General features: G+C 39.0%; 1 protein-coding gene across 3 annotated transcripts; it reads left to right on the plus strand.

The window, feature by feature from the left end:
- The first annotated feature begins 11,117 nt into the window (after positions 1-11,117).
- fxr1 (FMR1 autosomal homolog 1) lies at positions 11,118-19,703 on the plus strand. 3 transcript variants are annotated; one of them, XM_026323337.2, is made up of 18 exons: positions 11,118-11,217; positions 12,846-12,898; positions 13,014-13,107; positions 13,201-13,272; positions 13,542-13,690; positions 13,879-13,972; positions 14,158-14,274; positions 14,652-14,822; positions 15,097-15,175; positions 15,508-15,617; positions 15,759-15,845; positions 16,955-17,171; positions 17,383-17,476; positions 17,633-17,754; positions 17,835-18,044; positions 18,280-18,357; positions 18,992-19,074; positions 19,288-19,703. In XM_026323337.2, exons 1-18 carry the CDS (start codon positions 11,167-11,169, stop codon positions 19,477-19,479), a joined length of 2,073 nt encoding a protein of 690 aa, XP_026179122.1. In that variant the 5' UTR covers positions 11,118-11,166; the 3' UTR covers positions 19,480-19,703. The 3 variants fall into 3 exon arrangements, with proteins under 3 accessions (XP_026179122.1, XP_026179121.1, XP_026179124.1); XM_026323336.2 differs by having other exon boundaries at positions 15,753-15,845; positions 19,288-19,702; XM_026323339.2 differs by lacking the exon at positions 18,280-18,357 and having other exon boundaries at positions 19,288-19,701.
- Positions 19,704-21,454: the final 1,751 nt, after the last annotated feature.

Genomic DNA, 21,454 nt, shown 5'->3' on the forward strand with positions numbered 1-21,454 from the left:
GAAGTGTTCAAGGCCAAAGTGAGAGATGAGAGGAATCTGTTGATTTGCTAATGGAGCAGAGGTGGCAGAGAATATACAGTACCCTGTATACAAAAACACTCCTGTGCTGACCTGTTTTTTTGTGGGGGGGGGTTGTATTCCGGCCTACATTTTCTCCCCTACTTTCTTATTTTTCATTTTTCCCTCTCTTTTTGTTCATGCATATTTAAATATTCTAGTCACCACCCACAACTGATATTTTCCAAGCCTTGAGCATTCTTTTGTTACATCCTCCACTATTCTGAAGATGCAGGGACATTGTACACCCAAAGGAAATTTTCTTCCAACAACAAAATTACATTGGGATACAAAACAAGCACGCACACCCAAGTCTACAAAGTACACTGGAACACACACATGCACGTTAGCATACATATGCAGGCAGATAGACACTCATACAAATAGATGCTCTCACAAAGCTTGCAAATTCCATTACATTATAAAACTCCTACCAAAAAAGGATTTGGATTAATTTAGTAAACACAGGGTCAGAGCTGCCACAAGAGCTGAGAGGAGGTGAGGTGTGTGTGTGTATTTGTGCATATATGTGTGTGTGAGAAGGAATTGCTGACTGTGTGAAGCAGAGAGCCCTGGCAGCAGCAGCAGTCTAAACCCAGCCACTCTCTCCAGAGATAGCGCTTCTTTCTCATTTGCTCTGGCCCTATTTTAATAATAGCTGTGCATAAGTAATTTCTAAAAGGCCAGGCAGGCACATGGGCACTGGGTGGGGGGAAATTAAACTCATTTTATCTGTGAGCAGGTGGATTCCTATTTATCATTAACATGCATAGAATTTGCACAATGTTATTTCTTGCTGCTGCTACTGATGGAACGTCATCCAAATAATGTTGGAGGAGGGGCTGCTTTTTTTTTTTTTTTTGCTTATGCTGGAGTGAAATTCATAGATAAAAGTACTAGGGTTTTTTTCTTGCAATTTTCTGCAAACGGAAACTAATTCTGGGAAGCTTCTTATTACAGTGCAGCCTCATTTGGTTTGCATTAAAAGGGGGACAGGAGCGACATTAGGATTTCTGCCAGATTTCCAGGAGATGCTCCAACATTCGCTCTTATATCATTAGTAACGCCCCCCCCCTCACCCCTCCACTTACAAAACCCTTTTCCTCTTTTAACTGGCATTAAACAATCTCTACTCATTATTGCTCCAATAATAAAACTGGAATATATTTGACTTCCTGATTTAGATGCTATCAAAAGATTGGAATGTAAATGTGTAATTTTGAAAGCATGATATGGAGGTTAATAATTAGATTATTTGTGATTTTTTTAAATTAGGATTGAGTTTTTTTTTTTTTTTGGATTGTTAATCTTTTTTTGTGACATCATGTTTGGATTTGTTTCTAGTTTATCCAAACTTAGCCTAAAAATCCTCAAAATTTCTGTCACTGTGTAAACCACACAGTACATACAGTATATACTTCACCTTATATGTTCATCCAAGCAGCAAGTATTATTTCTTAAATAATGACCTGATGAATGTGAATTATTTGCTGTAAAAAATGTCAGAAAACTGACAAATTTCTTATTTTGTCAGATCAGCAGCTAAGAATCCAAAAATAGCATCAAATATTCACATTTGAGAAGGTGAAACCAGTGAATTGCTGCTAAAAAAAATAACCAAAGGATTAATCTATTAATAAAATAGTCCCAGATTCATTTATTTTAATATTAATAACATGTTTCAGGAGGCTTATTTATTAACTAATTGTCTGCTGTCTAAAGTTCCTGCAGGCATGAAGATAAACACTGAATATTATTCATATTAAAAATACAGGATATTAAGTTGAAGATCAAACTGTATCTAAGTGAGCCATACTGTTATATCCCATCCCTTTACCTCTGCATCTACATCTATGTTGTTGTCATATAGGGGAACATCATCATATGCCACAGTTTGCAGAGAGGGATCTTGGGAGATACATCTGCAGGTGGGATTAGACTCGCTGTGACCAGTCATTCACACCGGTGTTTACGACGATGAGGGGCGAGATGATGATGTGTGTTTCTGTCTCCTTTTCTCTCCCCTGACAAATAACAGCATGGCAGCTCATGGCAGCTCCACAGCTCCTGACAACCAGCCAAGCAGGCAGGCAGTCAGCCATTGTTTTGTAATGTGTTTCACTCTGCCAGCGCTGATCCTTGCTAAGGTACTTACCACACCATTGTTGTCTAAGTATGCTATTTTCTGGCTGGGCACCTCCACTATAGAATAGGGTGCTTTTTTCCCCTTTCTTTTTTTTTTTCAAAAGAGCGGTTTGTTACAGTCACCGTCATGCTAATCCTGGTGTGTGATATGTATATGTGTCAACACAGAGAAAAAGAGAAGGAGAGAGTGGAGTCTTAACCCAACAGAGAAACGGCTTGAATGGCAGAGAGGCAGATAGACAGACAAGTCCTGTTCATGCCTTACTGTCCTCCATGACACCAAATTACTGTTTATCAAAATAAGACGAGCAGTATAATAAGGATACTTGAGGAGTGTATCGTCTAATGCGTCTTGAATGTGTTGAGGCTTTATGGTATTGCTACAGAAACATTCAGCCAGCAGTCAGATTAACAGAGCAGGTCGGAATAGGACTTCTCTGCTGACTGATTATTAATTTATATACAGGCAACAATCATGATTATGAGGAAAAAGGAGACTCTTTTTCAAACTAATATGAATTGCGTATTTAAATTACACAAAAAAACATCACTGTTTGATTCTCATATGGGGCATAAACTTATTTGCTTCTTGCTTAGAGTAGGATGAGAAGATTGATAATAAATAGTAAATATGAAGTTATTCCCAGTTGATGATTAGCTTAGCTTACCATAAAGACAAGAAATAAACTTCTAAACATCTAACCTGGCTCTTTGCAGTGGTAAAAAACAAAAAACATTGTACAGGTGTGAGAGGGGCATTAGTCTTATTTATCTAAGTGTAGTGTTTTTCAAAGAGTCACTGATGTACCGATTGGTCACAAACTCAGGTGCAGCCGGGGACCTTTATTTTCAACGCTACTGGAGATCCAAAACTCTTCAAAAAACATCAGATACATTGGGCTAAATGTGTGACACAATGAGAATATTACTATTTGATGTAATTCGACCATGAGAATATTCAGTGCTGAGTTTGATTTTGTCACTCACATTATCAGACTACCAATGTGGAATTACACAGTTCAACCTCAAAGCAATTTAAAACTGTGTGGTATGTGTCATGTTGAATGTCTCTGTTTCCTGTTGGTTCAAGGATTTTAGGTGATAAATACAATGCTGCTTTCAGTGACAGGATGTATTTACCTTCCATTATTTAGAGTAAGAAAATTAACCTTAATACTGGTAACAGATGTAAAATAAACTCACCAAGTGAAATTTAATGGTCAAACGTAAAGTCAAACTCTCAGAGACTGTGTTGTGGACATGTCATCAGTGACTTTAACGGCAGTGTTTGATGCAGCATTTTAAAACCACATCACTTCTCCCTGTTGTGCGATGTATCACTGCACTATCTTCACTGTAATTAATTGTCACTCTTGACACCTTTTATTGTCCCATTTCAGGTTAAGTGTGCAGATTTCACTCGCCCATTCTGACAGTGGAAGAGAAAATCTGTGGGAGCATTAACAAGCCTAATATAGAAACATATTTGAACCCTGGTCCTTCACTAAGTAGATTATAAACATTTATTATAACATGCTATCATAATATCCTGCACAGCATATTGCAAAACTTCTGTGGGCCAGTTTTTCTCCCGGTGCAGTGGAAGATCATAGTTAATTCAGCAGCGTTATGGTAATGTAGAGGTCCCTATCGGTCCCGGGATCACACATACTAACAAGCTTAGGATAAGCCCAGCCTGGAATGGTATGAGGTTTGAATTTCTGGAACCAGCACAGTCTCTGCAGCCAAATCTCACTTCAGCAGAAACCAGTGGGGTGATTCCTCTGCTTAAAAAATTAGTGCTAGTGCATATATATTTTTTTGCAAGGAAAGGAGGTTTGGTACCTTGCAAGGAAAAAATGCACTGTATGTAAAAAAAATGTTTTAAGGATGGCAAAAATCGTCTTGAGAGGGCTAATCAGTTGGCAACTCTGAAAAGCCTGTAATGTGCATTAAGAGATTTATACACAGTGCCGAGGTAAAGCCTCACAACATTGTTGACTCATTTAAAGATGCCAACATCTCAACTTTATGCACTGTTAACAAATGCACACATGTTAAGTTGGTGTACTCTGCACTTCTCCTGTCTCTGTAAATCGCAGTGGATCTGCCATAAGCATGTTATGCCCCAGGGCTCATCAGCACCATGTGATCCCCAGCAGGGCTGCCAATGTTAGACAACATGCTAAATCCTGTTTGTGAGACTTGGCTGCTCTCAGCGCTCAGACTAATGTAACCACCCTCAACCTTCAACACCGGAGAGGAGTGCTTGTTGATCTGAGAGAAAAGCAGAGGAGCTGGGGAATTGGGTCATGTTCATTAAATACAGTTTTATTCCCATCAGTTTAAAAAAATAGATTAGTTTGTAAATGAATAGCGTAAAGGTTCTTCTTAGAATCTTAGCAAGCAGCTAATGGGCAACAACAAATTGCTGGAAGTGGCCAAATATTGTATGGGCAGTAAGGTGCATAAAAATGTACATAAAGCAGCTTTACAGTGCAAATTACAAATGTGAAACTTTTCATAGAGCCACAGTATGTTTATAAGAGTCTTCAATAGTGGCGTAGGTGGTAACTACACTGTCTATTGCAGAAAACTGAGTAAACACAGAAAGCAAAGTGTGAATTTACTATACATGAAAGGATAACTCATACAGTGGCTGTGAAGCTGATTATGCAGCCTAACAAAACTTTAATGGCTGCTTCTGAGCTAATTTGATTAGAGCAACAAAACATCTTTCGGTTTATATAATTTAGATCAGCCAAGTGTCAGAATCTGCTCCAGATAAATGATTTCAGGTAATATGATTTGTTCATTTCCCTGCAGTCATAATGTTTTTTGTACATTTAGTAACATAATGAACAGAACATGTTACATAAAATATCATAACGTGATAAATAGAGAACTGTGGTTGTTAGAGGCTAAATGAACTGGTGTGTGCTGGTCTGCATATCACTGCCACGGTGTGAGACCCTCATGTCACCATTTAAGAATAAATTAGGGCTTCAATCAACAATTACTTTGATTATCATTTTATTTAAATTTTAATTAATAAAAATTGTTCTGAAGCCATTTTTAAAAAAAAGAATAGTCAAAAAACAAGAAATCTAATTAGAAAACAAAGCAAAATAAAAAATTCCTCATACTGAAGAAACTAAAACCTGTTTAAAGGATTAATCAATTATCAGAACTGTTAACAAATATTGTTTTTATACTACGCAGTTAACTATTTTCAATGTGCCAAATGCCTCAATGGGCAGAGAGATAAGTATGTGTATATCAGAGCATCACAACACTGTGTATGTTAAAGTGCATTGCAAAATAATATGGTCTTTATCAAATCATGCTTGTCAAACAATAACTTTTTATTGCTAAAACAGAGAATACAGTATTTATGTCTCTGATAAGCAGACCCGTGCAGCTTCAATAGAAATAAGTGTCTGAAATGGTGCAGTATAAGAACTGATTTTTTTATTTGTTGAATAAAGCCTAGAATCCAGTTTACATATGTCCACACAGGGACATATGTAAACAAATTAGGATTGTGACTGTACTTTTCTTTTGCAGTAGTTTATATTTTATGTCATGCATTTTTCAAGTCACCAAAGATGAGCTATTTGACTCACCCAAAAGATTTAACATTATAGGGCAAACTGTAACATGGCCTGATATGGAATAACTAGCAGGCCAAGAGGCTGAGGATGAAGAACTGAAGCAGATATAAAGTTTTACAGTTTGCCTCACTTTTTATTCTCCTCCGTCACTGTTTTGCAGCTGTCTCCCTGTCGCTCACCGTCTGTCTGCTTCTGTCTGTCTTTTCTTTCTCTCTAAATGATAATTCAGAACATCACAGATTTGGCACTTGTAGCAGGTCTCGCAGAAAAATTAATTAATGCAAACTCCAAGTGCTATCAAAATTATACATTTGGAGCGCACACAGATACAGAGAAAGAGCGCGAGAGAGATGTGAGGACGTTCTGGTCTCATTAAGAGAGCAGGCAGAGTGGAATTAGTCTGAATATAATGACAGGCCACACTATCTCATGTAAAAACAGCCCTGTTTTCCTCTCTCATTCATTGGCACTAGTAATTAGTTTTGGCCCTAAAACTGTCACCCTTTACTCTAGAAAAGGCAGATGTGATTTGAGGTGCAATTTAATCTTGCTTTAATGAAGAACTAATGGACGCATTGCAAATTACTTTTTTCCCCCCCAACCTCTTGTGTGATTGAACAGGGGCTTGGGAAAAAATCTATTTCCTGCTTTTGAAAAGATCAAGAGTATCTTTGATAATGGTGAGAGCGTCACCGGCAGCTTCATTGCATCAAGCCAACAAGCTCTTTTACCCGAATCACAATTCATTGGAGAGGAGGCCACAATTAGTGACAAAGCAGAGAGAACGCTGCGGGGCCTGGGCAAGCAGAAAGCCTCTCGGTGCTCCGGGCTGCTTGTTAGAAACAGGCCCTGGAGGTGTCACACAGGAACAATGAGGCCTGATAAATTACCCTGAAAAAAAAAAAAGATGTACTACTAATTTTCAATTACACCTATAATGCATTCCCGATTGGAGAGAGAAATTGGACATGTGTGGAGGGGAGCAAACAGTCATAGGCTCAGTACACCTCTCTCTGTGATACTGGAGCTTTCCAAGAGCCTATGATATCCATAGTGTATTAGCAATAAATTACATGTTGTGTAATATAGCAGCTCACTGGTGATTTTTTTCCACAGAGACACAGACTGAAAGAAGGACAATGAATATTGGTGCCAAATAATGCCCCATCATTACATTTGATTTTTGTTAGATGATTATCACAACGAAAAATACAAAATTGCATTATCTAATTTAACCTAATTCAAAAAATTATGTTGTTTGGCGAGAGAACATTTGTGCCGACCCTTTTTCAGAAGTGAGAGACGAGGGCAAGAATTTGCAGTGTGTGTGAGAGAGAGAACTGCCTGTCTGCAGCTCTCTAAACCACTTAAGGGACACTGTGTTTCAAACTGGCATCACTAACGGATGATGTTGTAGAGAACATATCAAGGCCAAATAATAGTCCTTGAAATGGGTGAAAGGGGATGTGAGAACTGAGGACGGCCATACATGTGGAACATGTGTATCTGTCTCCCTCTGTGTGTGTGTGTGTGTGTGTGTGTGTGTGTGTATGTATTTGACTACAGCAGCAGCAAGGCAGAAAGCCTAATAGGAGTGGGCTTAACTCTGCACACAGCCTCGCTACATATCTGATTACTGGGACCAGTAATTTTCTTTCCTTAAATAAGGAAGAAATTGGATAGGATGAATGAAATTTGGCTGTCATATTGCAATGATGGTGCAGCAGGGAGATTATGTGTTTCACATAATCGTTCATCATTTCTCAACCAGTGTTCGGGCTTAACATAATGGAATTGGTAAACTGGTTTAAATCAGACGTGAGGACAGACTATCAGGCAGACTGTGAGGGTCTGTGTAATGTCTTCAGACCAAGCAGAATATTTTCACCACAGAGTGGCACACATACAGCAAACACACAAAACTGCACACAGTACAAACTCTACAGGAGCATGCTGTCATCTCTGCATTATCAGACACACAGTACATCGAAAGACACATCAAAACATCCTTACTGTATATTTTTAAACTCTTTTTCATTGTGCAGTAGTTTTATAACTTCCCTTCAGACAGAAATCAGTGTATTTGATTGTATATTATTAAATTCTGTATGGCTAAATGCTTTTGTTATGTGTTTATGGTGTAATATTAACATATTCATATTACATTATGCACTAAAATATAATGGCTGCGTTGCAAATTTCGATGTACTACTTAAAGGTAGTAGATTTAGTTGTTGTCTTGCAATAATCTGTGTATTTAAAGTTTATTTAAATAAATAGTCTGTTTGATCAATCAGGGAGTTGTTTCTGGTCAGTTGTTTAGTAAATGAAACTGATTTGTTTACCTTTGGAAACTTCTTTCATGGCCGTGAAAGAGTCAGAGTGACAAAGTGAACTTAAGACAGGTTGATTCTTGTATCTTATATGTGGACCAAACCTAATATGATGGAGGGTTTTTTGAACCCAACACCAGAACGTGTTTGTGAATAACATTATATTCTCATATTTTCAAATCTTTGTCTAAAACTCAGACTTGTACAGAATGTTTAGATCATACTGCATCACTGATGCAGTCTCATGATGGTGCTAGATCAGAATGAACATCTTGTGAACAGCAGGAGCCACCCAGGAGATTAACTGTTGGCCACTAGGTGTCACAGTGGCGTTTCTAAAAGCTGAGCCAGCGACCACTCTGTGCCACGGCTACTACACTCAAAGGAGTAGTCTGATATGTTTTTAAACAGTTACAAAGCCCTACCAAGTGACTGTGAACATGAACAATTTAGAAAAAAATAATTTTGGATGCAAATTATGCATAAGCTGTATTGTTCAATGAATGAAGCTGGAAGAAAATATGACCTGGCTGTGAGGTTACTTTCAGCGAGCTTTTGAAATTGTGGGAAGGTTGAGTTTTACATATGGCTGTTTTGTGTAATTTAGTGAATTACAGCACCGTACGATAGTCCAGACTGCACACAGAGGACAACATCAGCTGAAGTGTTTAGTACAAAATACAATAAATGTGAATCCCTTCAGTTAGAACTGAATGCACCAGAGGAGTGAGCATAGCCATTCTTCATTATATTGGCTATATATAGCAACTAGCAGCAACATTTGCTATTTACTGTACATATAAATATTTTATAGAAAAAACAAAAACCTTTACAGTGTGATGTGCTGTAAAAGTTTAAACTATCTAACAATAAATACAATTTGAACCTCTGTAATTATAAGATTAATTTTTGAGTATCAGAAAATTAACTCGCAATTACTTTTATAGCTATAGACTATAGGTTGGACAAAAACAAAATATCTAAGATTGTTACTTTGAGCTGATTCTCTATATTTCCTTATGTTTTACAAACCAATTAATGGCTCTATTAAGAATATCATCAGGAGATGAATCTAGAATAGCTACCATTAGTTAAAACCCCACATAAAATAGCTAAAACATAGCTCTTCTCCTCATTAATGCATCAGTGATAATAATTCAATGATATAATAACTTAACCTTCACAGGAGCCTTTTTTCTGCATTGAACCCTTTTACTGTTAATACTTAAGAACATTTTCCTGTTAATATTTCTATGCCTTCACATTAGTAATATTTTCTGTGCAGAAATATTTTTAGTGTGATATGATTACTTTAACTTAAGTAATGGATCTGAACATTTTCTTTACCACTGGTGCGAAAATCCCAAAGAACATGTTGGATGATTTTGAGTATATTTCATATCATTGTTATTGCCCGGTCAGGTTTACATCTAGTAAGTGGGATATCTGTGCAGCTCATTAGTCTATTCATTGATCACTCTTGTTGTTATCATTCTGGTAGACTGAACTCTCATCAGGACAAACTGCTTCGCTGTGAGACAAATGTCACCACTCAGTATGATTTTGAGCTGACTTGCATTTACAGTGGTCCCACAGGGACTGAGAATAGATTCAGTCAAGCAAAGCCACACCTGTAAAATAGAGCAGAGCAGCCTGAATTCTTCACAAAGATGACGTCTCTTTCTTCTTTTTCATTTGTCCTTCTTTAGGTGAGCACAGTGTTCAAGCAGAAAATTGCTTTTTCAGAACAGGATTAAGGATGATTCTCCAAATTTTTCTTTGCTCCTCAGAACCTTTGTTGTTGAATTTTAAGAGGCTGTTTGAGTTTTAAACACACAAACTAGATTTTGTGGTGGACAAAGTATTTTAATATTTTATTTCAGGAGAGCTAGCACCACCGTGTATGGCTGTAAAGATACTCCTCAAAATTCCTCAATATAAAATCTCTCTTACATATAATTTATTATGAAAGAGTATTGCATAGTGTAGCATTGGTGGAGTGCTCTTTAAAAACATCTGTTGTCATGTCTGAACAAATAAATAAATCAACAATAAAGCAATTTTTTTGCATATTTGGTGATCGTCTGTAATGAGTTGGGGAAAGTTCTGCAGAATATGATACCTCAGGGTATTACTGTAACCTTAGAGATTCCTGTAAATCACTTTGTGAAGCTTTCACCACAAGGTTTTACAACACTGTAGAATATGACAAAAGTGTAAAGTAACTGTCTAGGTTGTTTTATTAAAGTATTTCTAAAAAGCAAAACAATAAAATTGTCACTTGGATCATGTTTTATTTGTAGAATTAAGATGATTTAACCATAAAATCAAAACAAATCGCTTTTTACATGGTAGATGAGTGGTTACCACTGTTGCCTCACAGCAAGAAGGTTCCTGGTTTGAAACCCATCAGGGGTCTTTCTCCCTGTGCTTGCGTGGGTTTTCTCCAGGTACTCTGGTTTCCTCCCACAGTCCAAAAACATGTATGTCAGGTTGATTGGTGACTCTAAATTGCCCCTAGGAGTGAGTGTGAGTGTGTGAGGTTGTTTGTCTCTATGTGGCCCTGTGATGGACTGGTGACCTGTCCAGGGTGGACCCCTGCCTTTCACCCAAAGAGAGCTGGGATAGGCTCCAGCTGATCCCAGTGACCCTGGTTAAGAATAAGGGGGTACAGATAATGGATGGATGGAAGTTGTTTTAAGTTCCCTGTATTTTCAGGGTCCTAGCAATGCTGGGGTCGGGAGTCCTGGATTCCAGTCTTGCCCTCACTACATCTGCCCCTCGTGGACAGTCACCCAAGGCTCTGACAAACTGACACAGAATCTCCTCCAAACATGACAAAGGACAATAACAACAACTTTTACTGAGCTGCCAGCTCGTGTAAACACAGCGTGACTTCTTAGTGAGTCCAGTGACTTGTATCCAGGTGTGGCAGTAACCGGAAGCAGAATGGAGAAGTCGCTTCTCGTGATGCTTTAAGGAGCACCTGTCGTCCCAACATCCTTTGCGTGTCCAATATGGAAGAACTGGTGGTGGAGGTCCGTGGCTCCAACGGGGCTTATTACAAGGTAAATACCAGCCTGTCGATACGGAATCAAACGCAGTAACCTGTCACACGATACCGTATGTTGGTCTGATGGACAACGGGGGCACACTGGGACTTTGTCTGAACCTCTGACTGCTCGTCATTAGCTTGTACTAGCATCGCTAGCCACGGTTAGCAGGCTAAGCTAGCACCGCTCGCCAGCCGCTTCCTATACTGTCACTTTTTAGCGACGTTTATTTACACTCAGACTGGAATAAACTAGATTTTGTCTGCGTTAACTGCACTATACAGCCGATTAAGGTGTTTGTTTTCATTTCGCTAGACGTTTGGTTGGTCCCTTCCTTAGCTAAAGGTTAGCTGCCATGCTAGTTGACTGACTGTTGACGTCGAAACATTAGGCTCAAATAAGTTGTGGTTAGAAATCAGTTAAAACTTCTCAATGCATTTTATTTCAAGATGTGTTTTTATGAGGCACCATGGTTGGTTTTTACGGGGATTGTGAGGCTCTCGTGTGGCTTCACCGACTGTCTGTCGCTATTATTTGATCCCGCATCATGGCCAAGCTATTTTCTGTATGTGTAACCAGCTGTTCCTTGTCAGTCCTGACCAGCTGGCATGTCAGGAGGGGATCACTGATACCGCAGATTTAAAAGCTATTTCTAGACCTGCTGCCTAAAGTCACATCAACAGTCCAGTCTCCTTTCTGTCCAGCTCCTTTGCTGCCGTGATTCCTCCTCCCTTCGCTTTTCTGCCTTTCTGTTTCATTTCACCTCTGAGACTCCCAGGCTGATTCTCTCCAGTTACAGCACTGTGTAACAGAGTCAAAGGATACGGCTGCAATTGTAATGACGTTAGTGGTGTCTAGCCATGCACTTTCAGTTCATTTACCCAGGCTCTGAGATATTAACTACAGACACATTTTCATTGGAAGTGACTAAAATTTTGTTTGTGATGCTCAAGGCATCGATTAAGGATGTCTGTTTTCTGGTGGTTAAAATGCGCTAATGTGCTTGTTGCTGTGTTCCAAAAGAGAAAGTGTATTTTTATATTCTACAAAATTAAAACAAATTCCTCAACTGTTGTACATTACACCATAGTCATCAGGGTGGAGTCTAACTTTCTTTTTGGGTTTCCCAATAAACAGTCCATCGCTCAGTGACGTACAAATGAACAAAGATCAGAATCAACTTTATTGCACACAATCAAGGAATATGACTCATTCACTAAGCTCTCTCTATGTACAATTTTTTAAAAAGGGAAGATAGGAGGTATACCAAGTATACAAAGCAATAACTAAATCATAAGCAATTTATTTTGAGCATTTTCTCAATTGATCCTATATAATTTCACATAATGGTAAAAAACCCTGAAGCAGTTTGCCATACTTCAAATGACATTTTCTGATCTATTATGTTCACAAAAAATAGAAAAGCAGACAGTCCTCCTAAATGAAGAGGGGAATCAGTTTTTTGGTATATTTGCTTGAAAAATGACTTAAGCAATTAATTGATTATTAACGTTAAAACCTTGAAGAGTAAAAGTCAAGTCTTTATGTGTCCTTTCTTTATTTTCTTCCTGTATAGTTGCAGTAACAGAAGTAGCTTTTGCTTTATTTCAGCTGACTCCTGTGTCCTTATGTCTGTCTTGCAGGGCTTTGTCAAAGATATTCACGATGACTCTCTCACCATTGCCTTTGAGAACAAGTGAGTCTCTCTTGCTGCTTTATTCCTTCTGCTTTGAGAAAACACATGATGTTCCACATTCTAAGACACTTCTGTAAGGTTTTAGTGAGGTAAGGGGTTCTTATATTGTTTTCAGTTGGCAGCCAGAACGCCAGGTGCCCTTCAGCGATGTCAGGTTGCCACCACCCTCCAATGCCAAGAAGGAGATTGGAGAGGGTGATGAGGTGGAGGTGAGCAGGACAGACATATAGTCCTCTTTTATCTTTGTTCCTTAAGTTTTCCTTTGTGTCTGCGTCTTACTCTTTGTCTTAATTTTCTGTCAGATATTCTCCAGGGCTAATGAACAGGAGCCTTGCGGTTGGTGGTTGGCTAAAGTCCGCATGATGAAGGGAGATGTGAGTCTTGTTTCTTCTGAAAAGACATTTCTGTGCATTGTGCTCATTATTTATGCAGGCATAATTATATATAATTATATCAGGTTCTTACTAATATAGTATTTTAGAAATATTAAAAGTCATTTAAATTAACCATTATGGCAGCAGTAATGTGAATTGTGAGAAAGAAAACCTGCTTTTCACTAGTGTCATAAACGACGCACTCTGGAGTTAATTCATTCCATGGGCTGTAGGTTTATATTACACACTGAGCCCGTCTGTCTTTTCAGTTCTATGTGATTGAGTATGCAGCCTGTGATGCCACCTACAATGAGATAGTGACCTTTGAGCGCCTGCGCCCGGTCAACACAAACAAGGCCATCACCAAGAACTCTTTTCACAAGTGCACTGTCCCCGTTCCTCAGGATCTGCAAGAAGCGTATGTACCAAATGTTTATGCCAACAATGTGAGAGATGGACATATCCTGACTTCAGATCCTTGTTGTTTTCATTATCAGTGATATCTTGCATATCTATCCAGTCCCCTGCCAGCTGTAGGTTTAAATAATCTTTTTTTACATTAATGGCCAGACTGCTTATGACACTAAATTAAATTTTGCATCACAGGTGCCAGAATGAGAACGCCCATAAGGAGTTCAAGAAAGCTGTGGGAGCCTGTCGCATCTCATACTGCCCTGAGACCAGCCAACTATTGATTGTGGTAACTGGCTTGCTGTAATCTTGTGGTGATATTTAGACATGTAGAATAGTATCTACACCACTGTGGGACATATTGGAACTTTTTATCAGCTCATTATTTTTGTATAGAGGATAAATAAGCCTTTAGTCATTATCAACAATGGATAATTTCTTTCTTTTTTTTTTCTTGCATGTTACTGTGTTCAGTCCACCAATGAGACAACAGTGAAACGTGTATCTTTGCTGAGTGACATGCACCTGCGCAGCATCAGGACCAAGCTGCTGCTGATGTCCCGCAACCAGGAGGCCACAAAACACCTGGAGGTCAGTAGTTAACATGACCAGTAACCTTTGACCATAACCTTTAGTTTAGGAGGACAACATATTACAGGTGTCAATATTTTAATGAACTCTTATGTCTCCTTATAATGACATTATAGTGTCATAAACCACTGCATAACTGGCAATAGTTTGAAGTTTAGAGAAAACTACAAATATGTCTGGAAATACTAAAATTTAATGGTAAGGAAACAATGTGGTGTGGGCACCTGACTAAAAAGACAGCATTTTCATCTCCTTCAAGCTATTTTGAAAATTTTGGTCATTTTTATTTTCAGTTTTGGCTCTAAAATGAGATTCAGAGATTATGAATTCATTAAAAGTTTAACTCACTATAAATGAAACTGTGTTGTTTTGTTTAGAGCTCCAGGCAGCTGGTGTCATCATTCCAGGAAGAGTTTATGGTGCGAACAGATCTGATGGGACTGGCCATTGGCAGCCACGGCAGCAACATCCAGCAAGCTCGGAAAGTACCGGGTGTCACTGCCATTGAGCTAGATGAGGAGACTGGCACTTTTAGGATCTATGGAGAGGTAGGTGCAGTGAAGGCATGAATGTTTCCGTGATGGGTGAAATGAACCACTGAGATAAACATTGTGGACATATTTTTGAATTCGTGTATATAGCAAGTATGAGTGTATGTTGGAATTTGTGAATGTGTTGCATTCTTGTTTTTCAATGGATTTGACCATTTCATTGTGACTGACTGTATCTGGAAGCTGGTGGAATCTAGAACATACCCATGCATACTGTGGACTGTTCATGTGTGTTGGCTGATAGATAAAGTAACCCTGTGTTGTGATTCAGACAGCAGAGGCAGTGAAGAAGGCCAGGAGCTTCCTAGAGTTTCTGGAGGATTCTGTCCAGGTGCCAAGGAACCTTGTTGGTATGTGGGCACACACCATTCCTGCCTGAGCTCAGAAATCACTACAGCTTCTGTTTACTACAGGCAGTCACAGGGCAGTGGAAAATGAGGTGGTCTATATGTTGGCCATGATAACAGTAGTATCACATTAGAGGCAGTTACAATATGCTATGTTAATATAATGCACGGCACTAATTACAATATCCGTGTGAAGAAAATTAAAGCCCAAAAATAACAATACAATTTGTCAAAATGCAGGAATCCTTCATACCCCACAGTCATTTGTTGTGTATTATCTTTTTGAGTGGCACTTTACCAGTTACCGTCTCATCTTTTCTCTGCTTTGTCTCCAGGCAAAGTGATTGGTAAGAACGGTAAGGTCATCCAGGAGATTGTGGACAAATCTGGTGTGGTGAGGGTCAGGATAGAAGGAGACAATGACTCCAAGCAGCCCCGACAGGAAGTGAGCCTGCTACAGCATCATGTTTGAAGCTACCGATAAAGCTGCTTGTTGAATACTATTCAACAAGCAGCTTGAATAATGTTGTAACTCGTCAGTCCCATACTAACATGTGCGGTGTGTATTTATGATTTTTTGACACAGGGAATGGTCCCCTTCACCTTTGTTGGTACTAAGGAGAGCATTGGAAATGTTCAGGTCTTGCTGGAGTACCACATCTCCTACCTCCATGTAAGTATACCTGTGTTTCTGTGTCTGTGATAAATTGGGTAAAAGGGCATATTTTGATGCATGTTTGTGTGTGTTTCTGCAATCCACAGCTTCAGTTTTGTCGTTTCACACTGCCTGTTAATGGGCAGCCAGCGTTTCATTGATTTGTCATCATAAAATGGTGCCGTATTGACCGGCCTATAGGCATGTCTATAGAGCTTCATAAGCTTTGCTGAGGTCTGAAACATAACACTGTTTGTAGGTACTGAAATAAAGTCATGTACACTTTGTATGTAAAACCACATAGTAATGATAAGTTAGTCAGAATGAATGATGAGCTCTCCAGGATACCTCATACCAAATGCAAATGTATTTACAGTATACTTGTAGTTCACACTTCATAGTGGAGACGGATGCTTGTCTGAAATAAAAAAACTGCCTCTATTAATATCATTAAAATATTTGCTACATTTTTCTTGGTGGAAGAAAAACAGAGGCCATATATTTTATTGGTTAGCTACCTTTTTGTCCACCATCTGTTCTCTAACGGGTATAAAAGCATCAGTTTTCATCAGTCTCAGCTCATTAACTGACAGTAATTGAGTGGTCCTGCTGTAGGTTTAACTGGAACTAAATTAAAGCAACTAGTTGCACAGCAAGAAATACTATAAAATGGTGTCAGTTGTGAACGCTGTACAACTTTACCAAACTTATGATAACCTCCACACTTTGCTGCTCTGTGGTGTGTACACATTTTGCACTGTGTGTTTGTCCTGTGTTGTTTGCATGTTTTGTGCTGCGTTGGTGCTGTGGGCGTGTATGTGTAGGGCATGGTGGAGCTTCTTGCAGAGGGCCAGCACCTAGAGGAAGAGCTGAGGCAGAATGTGGATTATACACAGGGAACCAGCCTAGCAAGATTCAGAATAAGCAAGACGAGGCACACTGGATATGATATAGCTGTGTGTATGATGATTATGCATGTGTATCCAGCGATGACCCTTAAGGATAAACCGTTACAGAGATTTCCTTGTTTATCCAAAACACACACTTTTGTTTCTTACTTTTTCTTATTTATATTTTTCCCTAGTCATATTTTTACCCTTATTTCCCTGTTTCTTCTTCCCCTCTAGGAGGTTGAGCAGCTCCGTCTGGAGCGGATGCAGATTGACGAACAGTTGCGTCAGATCACCCAGGGTCACCGACCAGTTGATAGGGACAGAGGAGATAGAGCAGGAGGGTATAATACAGACCACAGTGCCAATGCTTCCTCATCCGCCTTACATGCCAGTCGTTCCTATAATGGTCGAGGGCGTGGACGTAGAGGCCACAGCTACAGTACTGGATATGGTAAGCTTAGAATGAAATGTTCTAAAATCCCAGCTCATTAAGTGCCCTATAGTAGTGTTAAAATGTCTATGTAAGAAAATACAAGAAATCAAAACTAAAATAGTGCAGGAGTCAAGATCTCTAGACAAAAATAAATATTCAACTGTGCCCCGGTATCTTTAAGATCTGTTCTAACTTTTCTGTGTGGCACTTTGTTTCTGCTCGATTTCAGGAACTAACTCTGAGCAGTCCAATGCCTCTGAGACTGATTCAGAGCGCAGGGATGAGCTCAGTGACTGGTCCTTGGCTGGAGAGGACCAGGACAGGTAAATGTCTTTTTATAATTAAACAGATGTACAGAAATGTAATTCCCATAATCTTGTGTAATGGAGTATTACATTTGTACTGACTGTTCTTTACTATGTAAATTATGGATTTAAAATCAAAAGCTGAATGTGAAATTTTGAATGACTGACTTGCAGGGAGAGGGAGAGAGGCCCACGACCACAAAGAGACGGACGTAGGAGACCAGGACCTGGCAGAGGTCGGGGAGGGCCTGGGGGACGGGGAAGAGGAGGAAGAGGAGGATACAGCAACAGCTCTGGTAAAATTCACTCCCAGAGGAACACCAAAGTACCTCTCCTTATGTGTATGCTGTTTCATGTAAATCTGATGCAACTGTAGCAGGGCCGCGGGACCATGATGATAACCACACCTACACACCCTTGGAGACGAACACAGAGACAGATCAGACTGCTGATACAGATGCTAGCGAGTCCAACTTTCCTGCAAATCGTCGCCGAAGATCTCGACGACGCAGAACAGATGAAGACGCCACGCTAATGGATGGCATGAGCGAGTCAGACAATGCTTCAGTTAGTGAAAATGGAATAGGTATGGAAATCATATGATTTGGAAATGTTATTTATTTTTAATTTACAAGACATTTTCTCACACACACACACACACACACTCCCACGCACAGTGTATACCGACAATACATAAAAAGCATTAGCAAGAAATTTACCAGTTAAAATGTGAAAGAGGTTGGCGCGGTTCAAAGGCAGGCCTGTGCTTAAAGGCAGTTTAAGCCCCAAATCCCTCTCTCTGTTATGACCAACACCTTTAGATGACTCTGAAGCTAAACCTCAGCGTCGCAATCGTAGTCGACGTCGCCGCATCCGCCTGCCTGAGGAGAGGCAGCCAGGTAACCATGGCAACTGCCAGCTTGCCATCACCTGAACAGTGCTCGTTATGGTTTGCCATCAGGCTGGTATTTGTTCATGTGTCTTCAGAAACACACTAAACAACTTTTAGATCTACAGTACTTAATTATCTGGTAACTGAGTGTTTCTTGTCCTTGTTGGCTTTTGCTAAACAATTAAATGTGGCTAGTTGATGGACTGGCTCCTAATAAGTTTTGAGGATTGTTGTAATACTGGTAAACTAACTACATTTTTCTAAAACTGCCACTTTCTATTGGTGAGTGTTCTCACACACACAAAGTATGCATCTGCATTTCTTATCTTAATCTACAAGTACAATATTTATTTACTAATAACTTTGCTACAACAGGTTTTTGTGCTGTCATTAATCATGGCTGTCCTGGTTTGTTTGTGTCACCATAAATTTGACTAACACAGTTTTGAGAGTCAAAAATATGCGAAGGTGTATAAATTCTTCACAACGCAGCTGCATTATCTTTTAATCTACAGAGAGCACTAGATGTACACACAGTCACTGAGGTTCTGAACATCTGTGACCCATTTGCTCAGAATTCCCCAGTATTGATGAGGCTTTTTTTCACCTGTGGCTTTCTGGGCTTTGTTTTATCTGTACAGTGACTGTGGCTGACTACATATCCAGGGCTGAATCTCAGAGCAGACAGATGAGCACCAAGGATACCAAGAAAAACAAGGATGTGGTTAGTACTTAAATTTCATTTAACAAAATTTTGTCAGGGCAAACCTTTACAAAGTCCTTTTACTTAGAAGGTTTATGTCTGTTTGCCCTTGATGCTTAATTGTCTTTTTATTTAACCTGGATTTTTTATTTATTTATTTTTTACTACTACTGAATGCCAATGCTACTTTTTCCTCTCTACTAAGTTATCTGTTGGTCCTACATTTGTCTTCAGGGTAAGGTGGATGCCATTGCTGAGCACAGCCCACAGTCTGCCCCGGCAACCACCAATGGCTCCAATAACAATCCTGCTGACAGTGAGGGCATCAGTGCCACCAGAACACCCAGGTCTTCCAGTGAGAGGCCTGCCAAAGTCTCCTACACAGAGGACTCTAATCCAGAACCTGTTATAAATGGACTCTCTTAGTCAGACCCCAGCTAAGGAAATAGTTTCTATTTGAACTTCTTTGGTTGCACTTGATTGAATCTCTGTGATTCTACAGCAGCCTCGGGGTGAAACATCTAAACACAACAAGCACTGTTCTTCTTCTTTTTTTTTTTTTTTTTTTAATTTACAAATATTTGAAACATGCTTCACTGCACAAGTTTAACAGGTCTGAACATTCACCTCTCCTTTACACATGTTCTGTCCAACTATCCATTTTATCATATTTTTTTTTTTTTTTTTTTTTTACAATAGTTCTCTCTTTATGAGTTTGCCAAAGATAGTCAGACATACATACATCTCTACTTAACTGTACTTTTTGGTCCAGTCCTTAGAGCTTATGAAGAGGTTGGACTGAATGCAGTATTTATACAATGCAGAAAGGGATTCCACTCAAACCCATACTGTGGCGTGAATGCAGCCATTTTTTTTTTATTGGTAAAACTAATATCATAGCAGGGTTTTTACCTTATCAGGTAGACTAAGAAAGATGCTTCCACAGCATTTTTTCAGGATGTTTTGTGCATCTGAATTAATTTGTAACTGAAATGTTCTGCATGAGCAATACCACAGTGCAGATAGGTTTGTTGGAAACCCAAGTATGTTTGATATATATGTTATCAGCTGTTGTGCCTTGAGAATAGATTCAACATGTTGTTGCCTGTCTCTGCACACCATTTGAAATCCTTTCACTAATTTCTGTGTTACTTGGTTGGCCTTGTGTCTCTGAGTTGAAGCAGGTGAGCTGTCTGCTATATTTACCCTTACAGCACTGTAGGAAGGTGGGGGCTAACACTGAAAGATCCTGATAGGATTTCAGAGGCCTATATTTTAAAAATCAGGTGTGTCTATTCTTAATGTTTGTGGGGGGGGGGGATTAATCCAGTTATCCTTTATATGTATCTGTTGAAGTTTGACATTAGCTGCTTTCTCTTTTTCAATATGCAACCACTTTGGTCATAGAAAAAAAAAAGTAACTACAGTGTGTCTGGAAAAGAAACAATAGAAGAGCTGTTTTCTTTGCACTGAAAAATAACCATTTTCTGTTGAAGTTGATTGTAGTTGAGTCTGAAAACTGGTGTTACTGTTTAGTGCTGAACAGAGATGTAGCCATCAGTGCTGGGTTTCCTGGAAACATCTAAACATTGGGCAGTTTTAAGAGTGATGAGACTGATGCAGTTTACTTCCAGAAATTCATTTAAATCGACAGAAATTCACACACATTTGCTGCATCTTCGAAGTTAATATTTACTTTTACATACTCTCCATTGCAAAAGCTATGTTTGTGCAGTAAGAACCAGACTGCCCCAATGTGGAGATGTTTCGGGAAAACCGAGCTCAGGTGACAATGTCGTTTTCATGGTTCTTCCATAGACTGGCTGGCTGGAAACTGGTCATGACTGTTCGCTAAGGAAGGAGACTTATTTGGTTTATTTATTTTAAAAAATGTACAGTATTTAAAAAAAAAAACAAAAAAACAAAAAAACTTTTTCTTGACACTAAAACATATGTTACTGGGGGTTATTTTTGGAGACAGTGACAATTTGGACTACTGAGAGTTGTAACATCCCAAATGTTTTTGTTGGGTCAACTACAGTATGTATTTTTTTTTTTTTTTGTTTTGTTTTTTTGTTTTTTTTTTTTAAGGATTGTTCTGGTTGATGTGCAATATGTTTTGTATGCAGGTAGTTCTTAAATAAACTTGATCTTCCATTTAGATCTAAAACTTAACGGTCTGATTCTCTTACACAAAAAGTTAAAAATGGTGCACTGCTGCTGTTGCATCAAACTTGCAGTAGCTATTTTAGTATAAAATTAAAAGTGAAAAACTCAGGATGTAAGAGTACTGCATTACAAATGGGTTGAAAAATGCAAACGAACCTCCATTTGTTCCTGTTAAGATGAAAGTCACCTCAGTGAAACATTCTATGAAGAGTAAAAATTAAATAACGCAATA

Source organism: Mastacembelus armatus, chromosome 4 (genome assembly GCF_900324485.2).
Source record: "Mastacembelus armatus chromosome 4, fMasArm1.2, whole genome shotgun sequence".
Classification (NCBI taxonomy): domain Eukaryota; kingdom Metazoa; phylum Chordata; class Actinopteri; order Synbranchiformes; family Mastacembelidae; genus Mastacembelus; species Mastacembelus armatus.

Coding starts and splice junctions, on each gene's coding strand:
- fxr1 (XM_026323336.2), top strand. CDS start 11,167: ATGGAAGAACTGGTGGTGGAGGTCCGTGGCTCCAACGGGGCTTATTAC. Junction 13,273..13,541: donor TCCGCATGATGAAGGGAGAT/GTGAGTCTTGTT, acceptor CTGTCTTTTCAG/TTCTATGTGATTGAGTATGC. Junction 15,176..15,507: donor GGTGCCAAGGAACCTTGTTG/GTATGTGGGCAC, acceptor CTTTGTCTCCAG/GCAAAGTGATTGGTAAGAAC.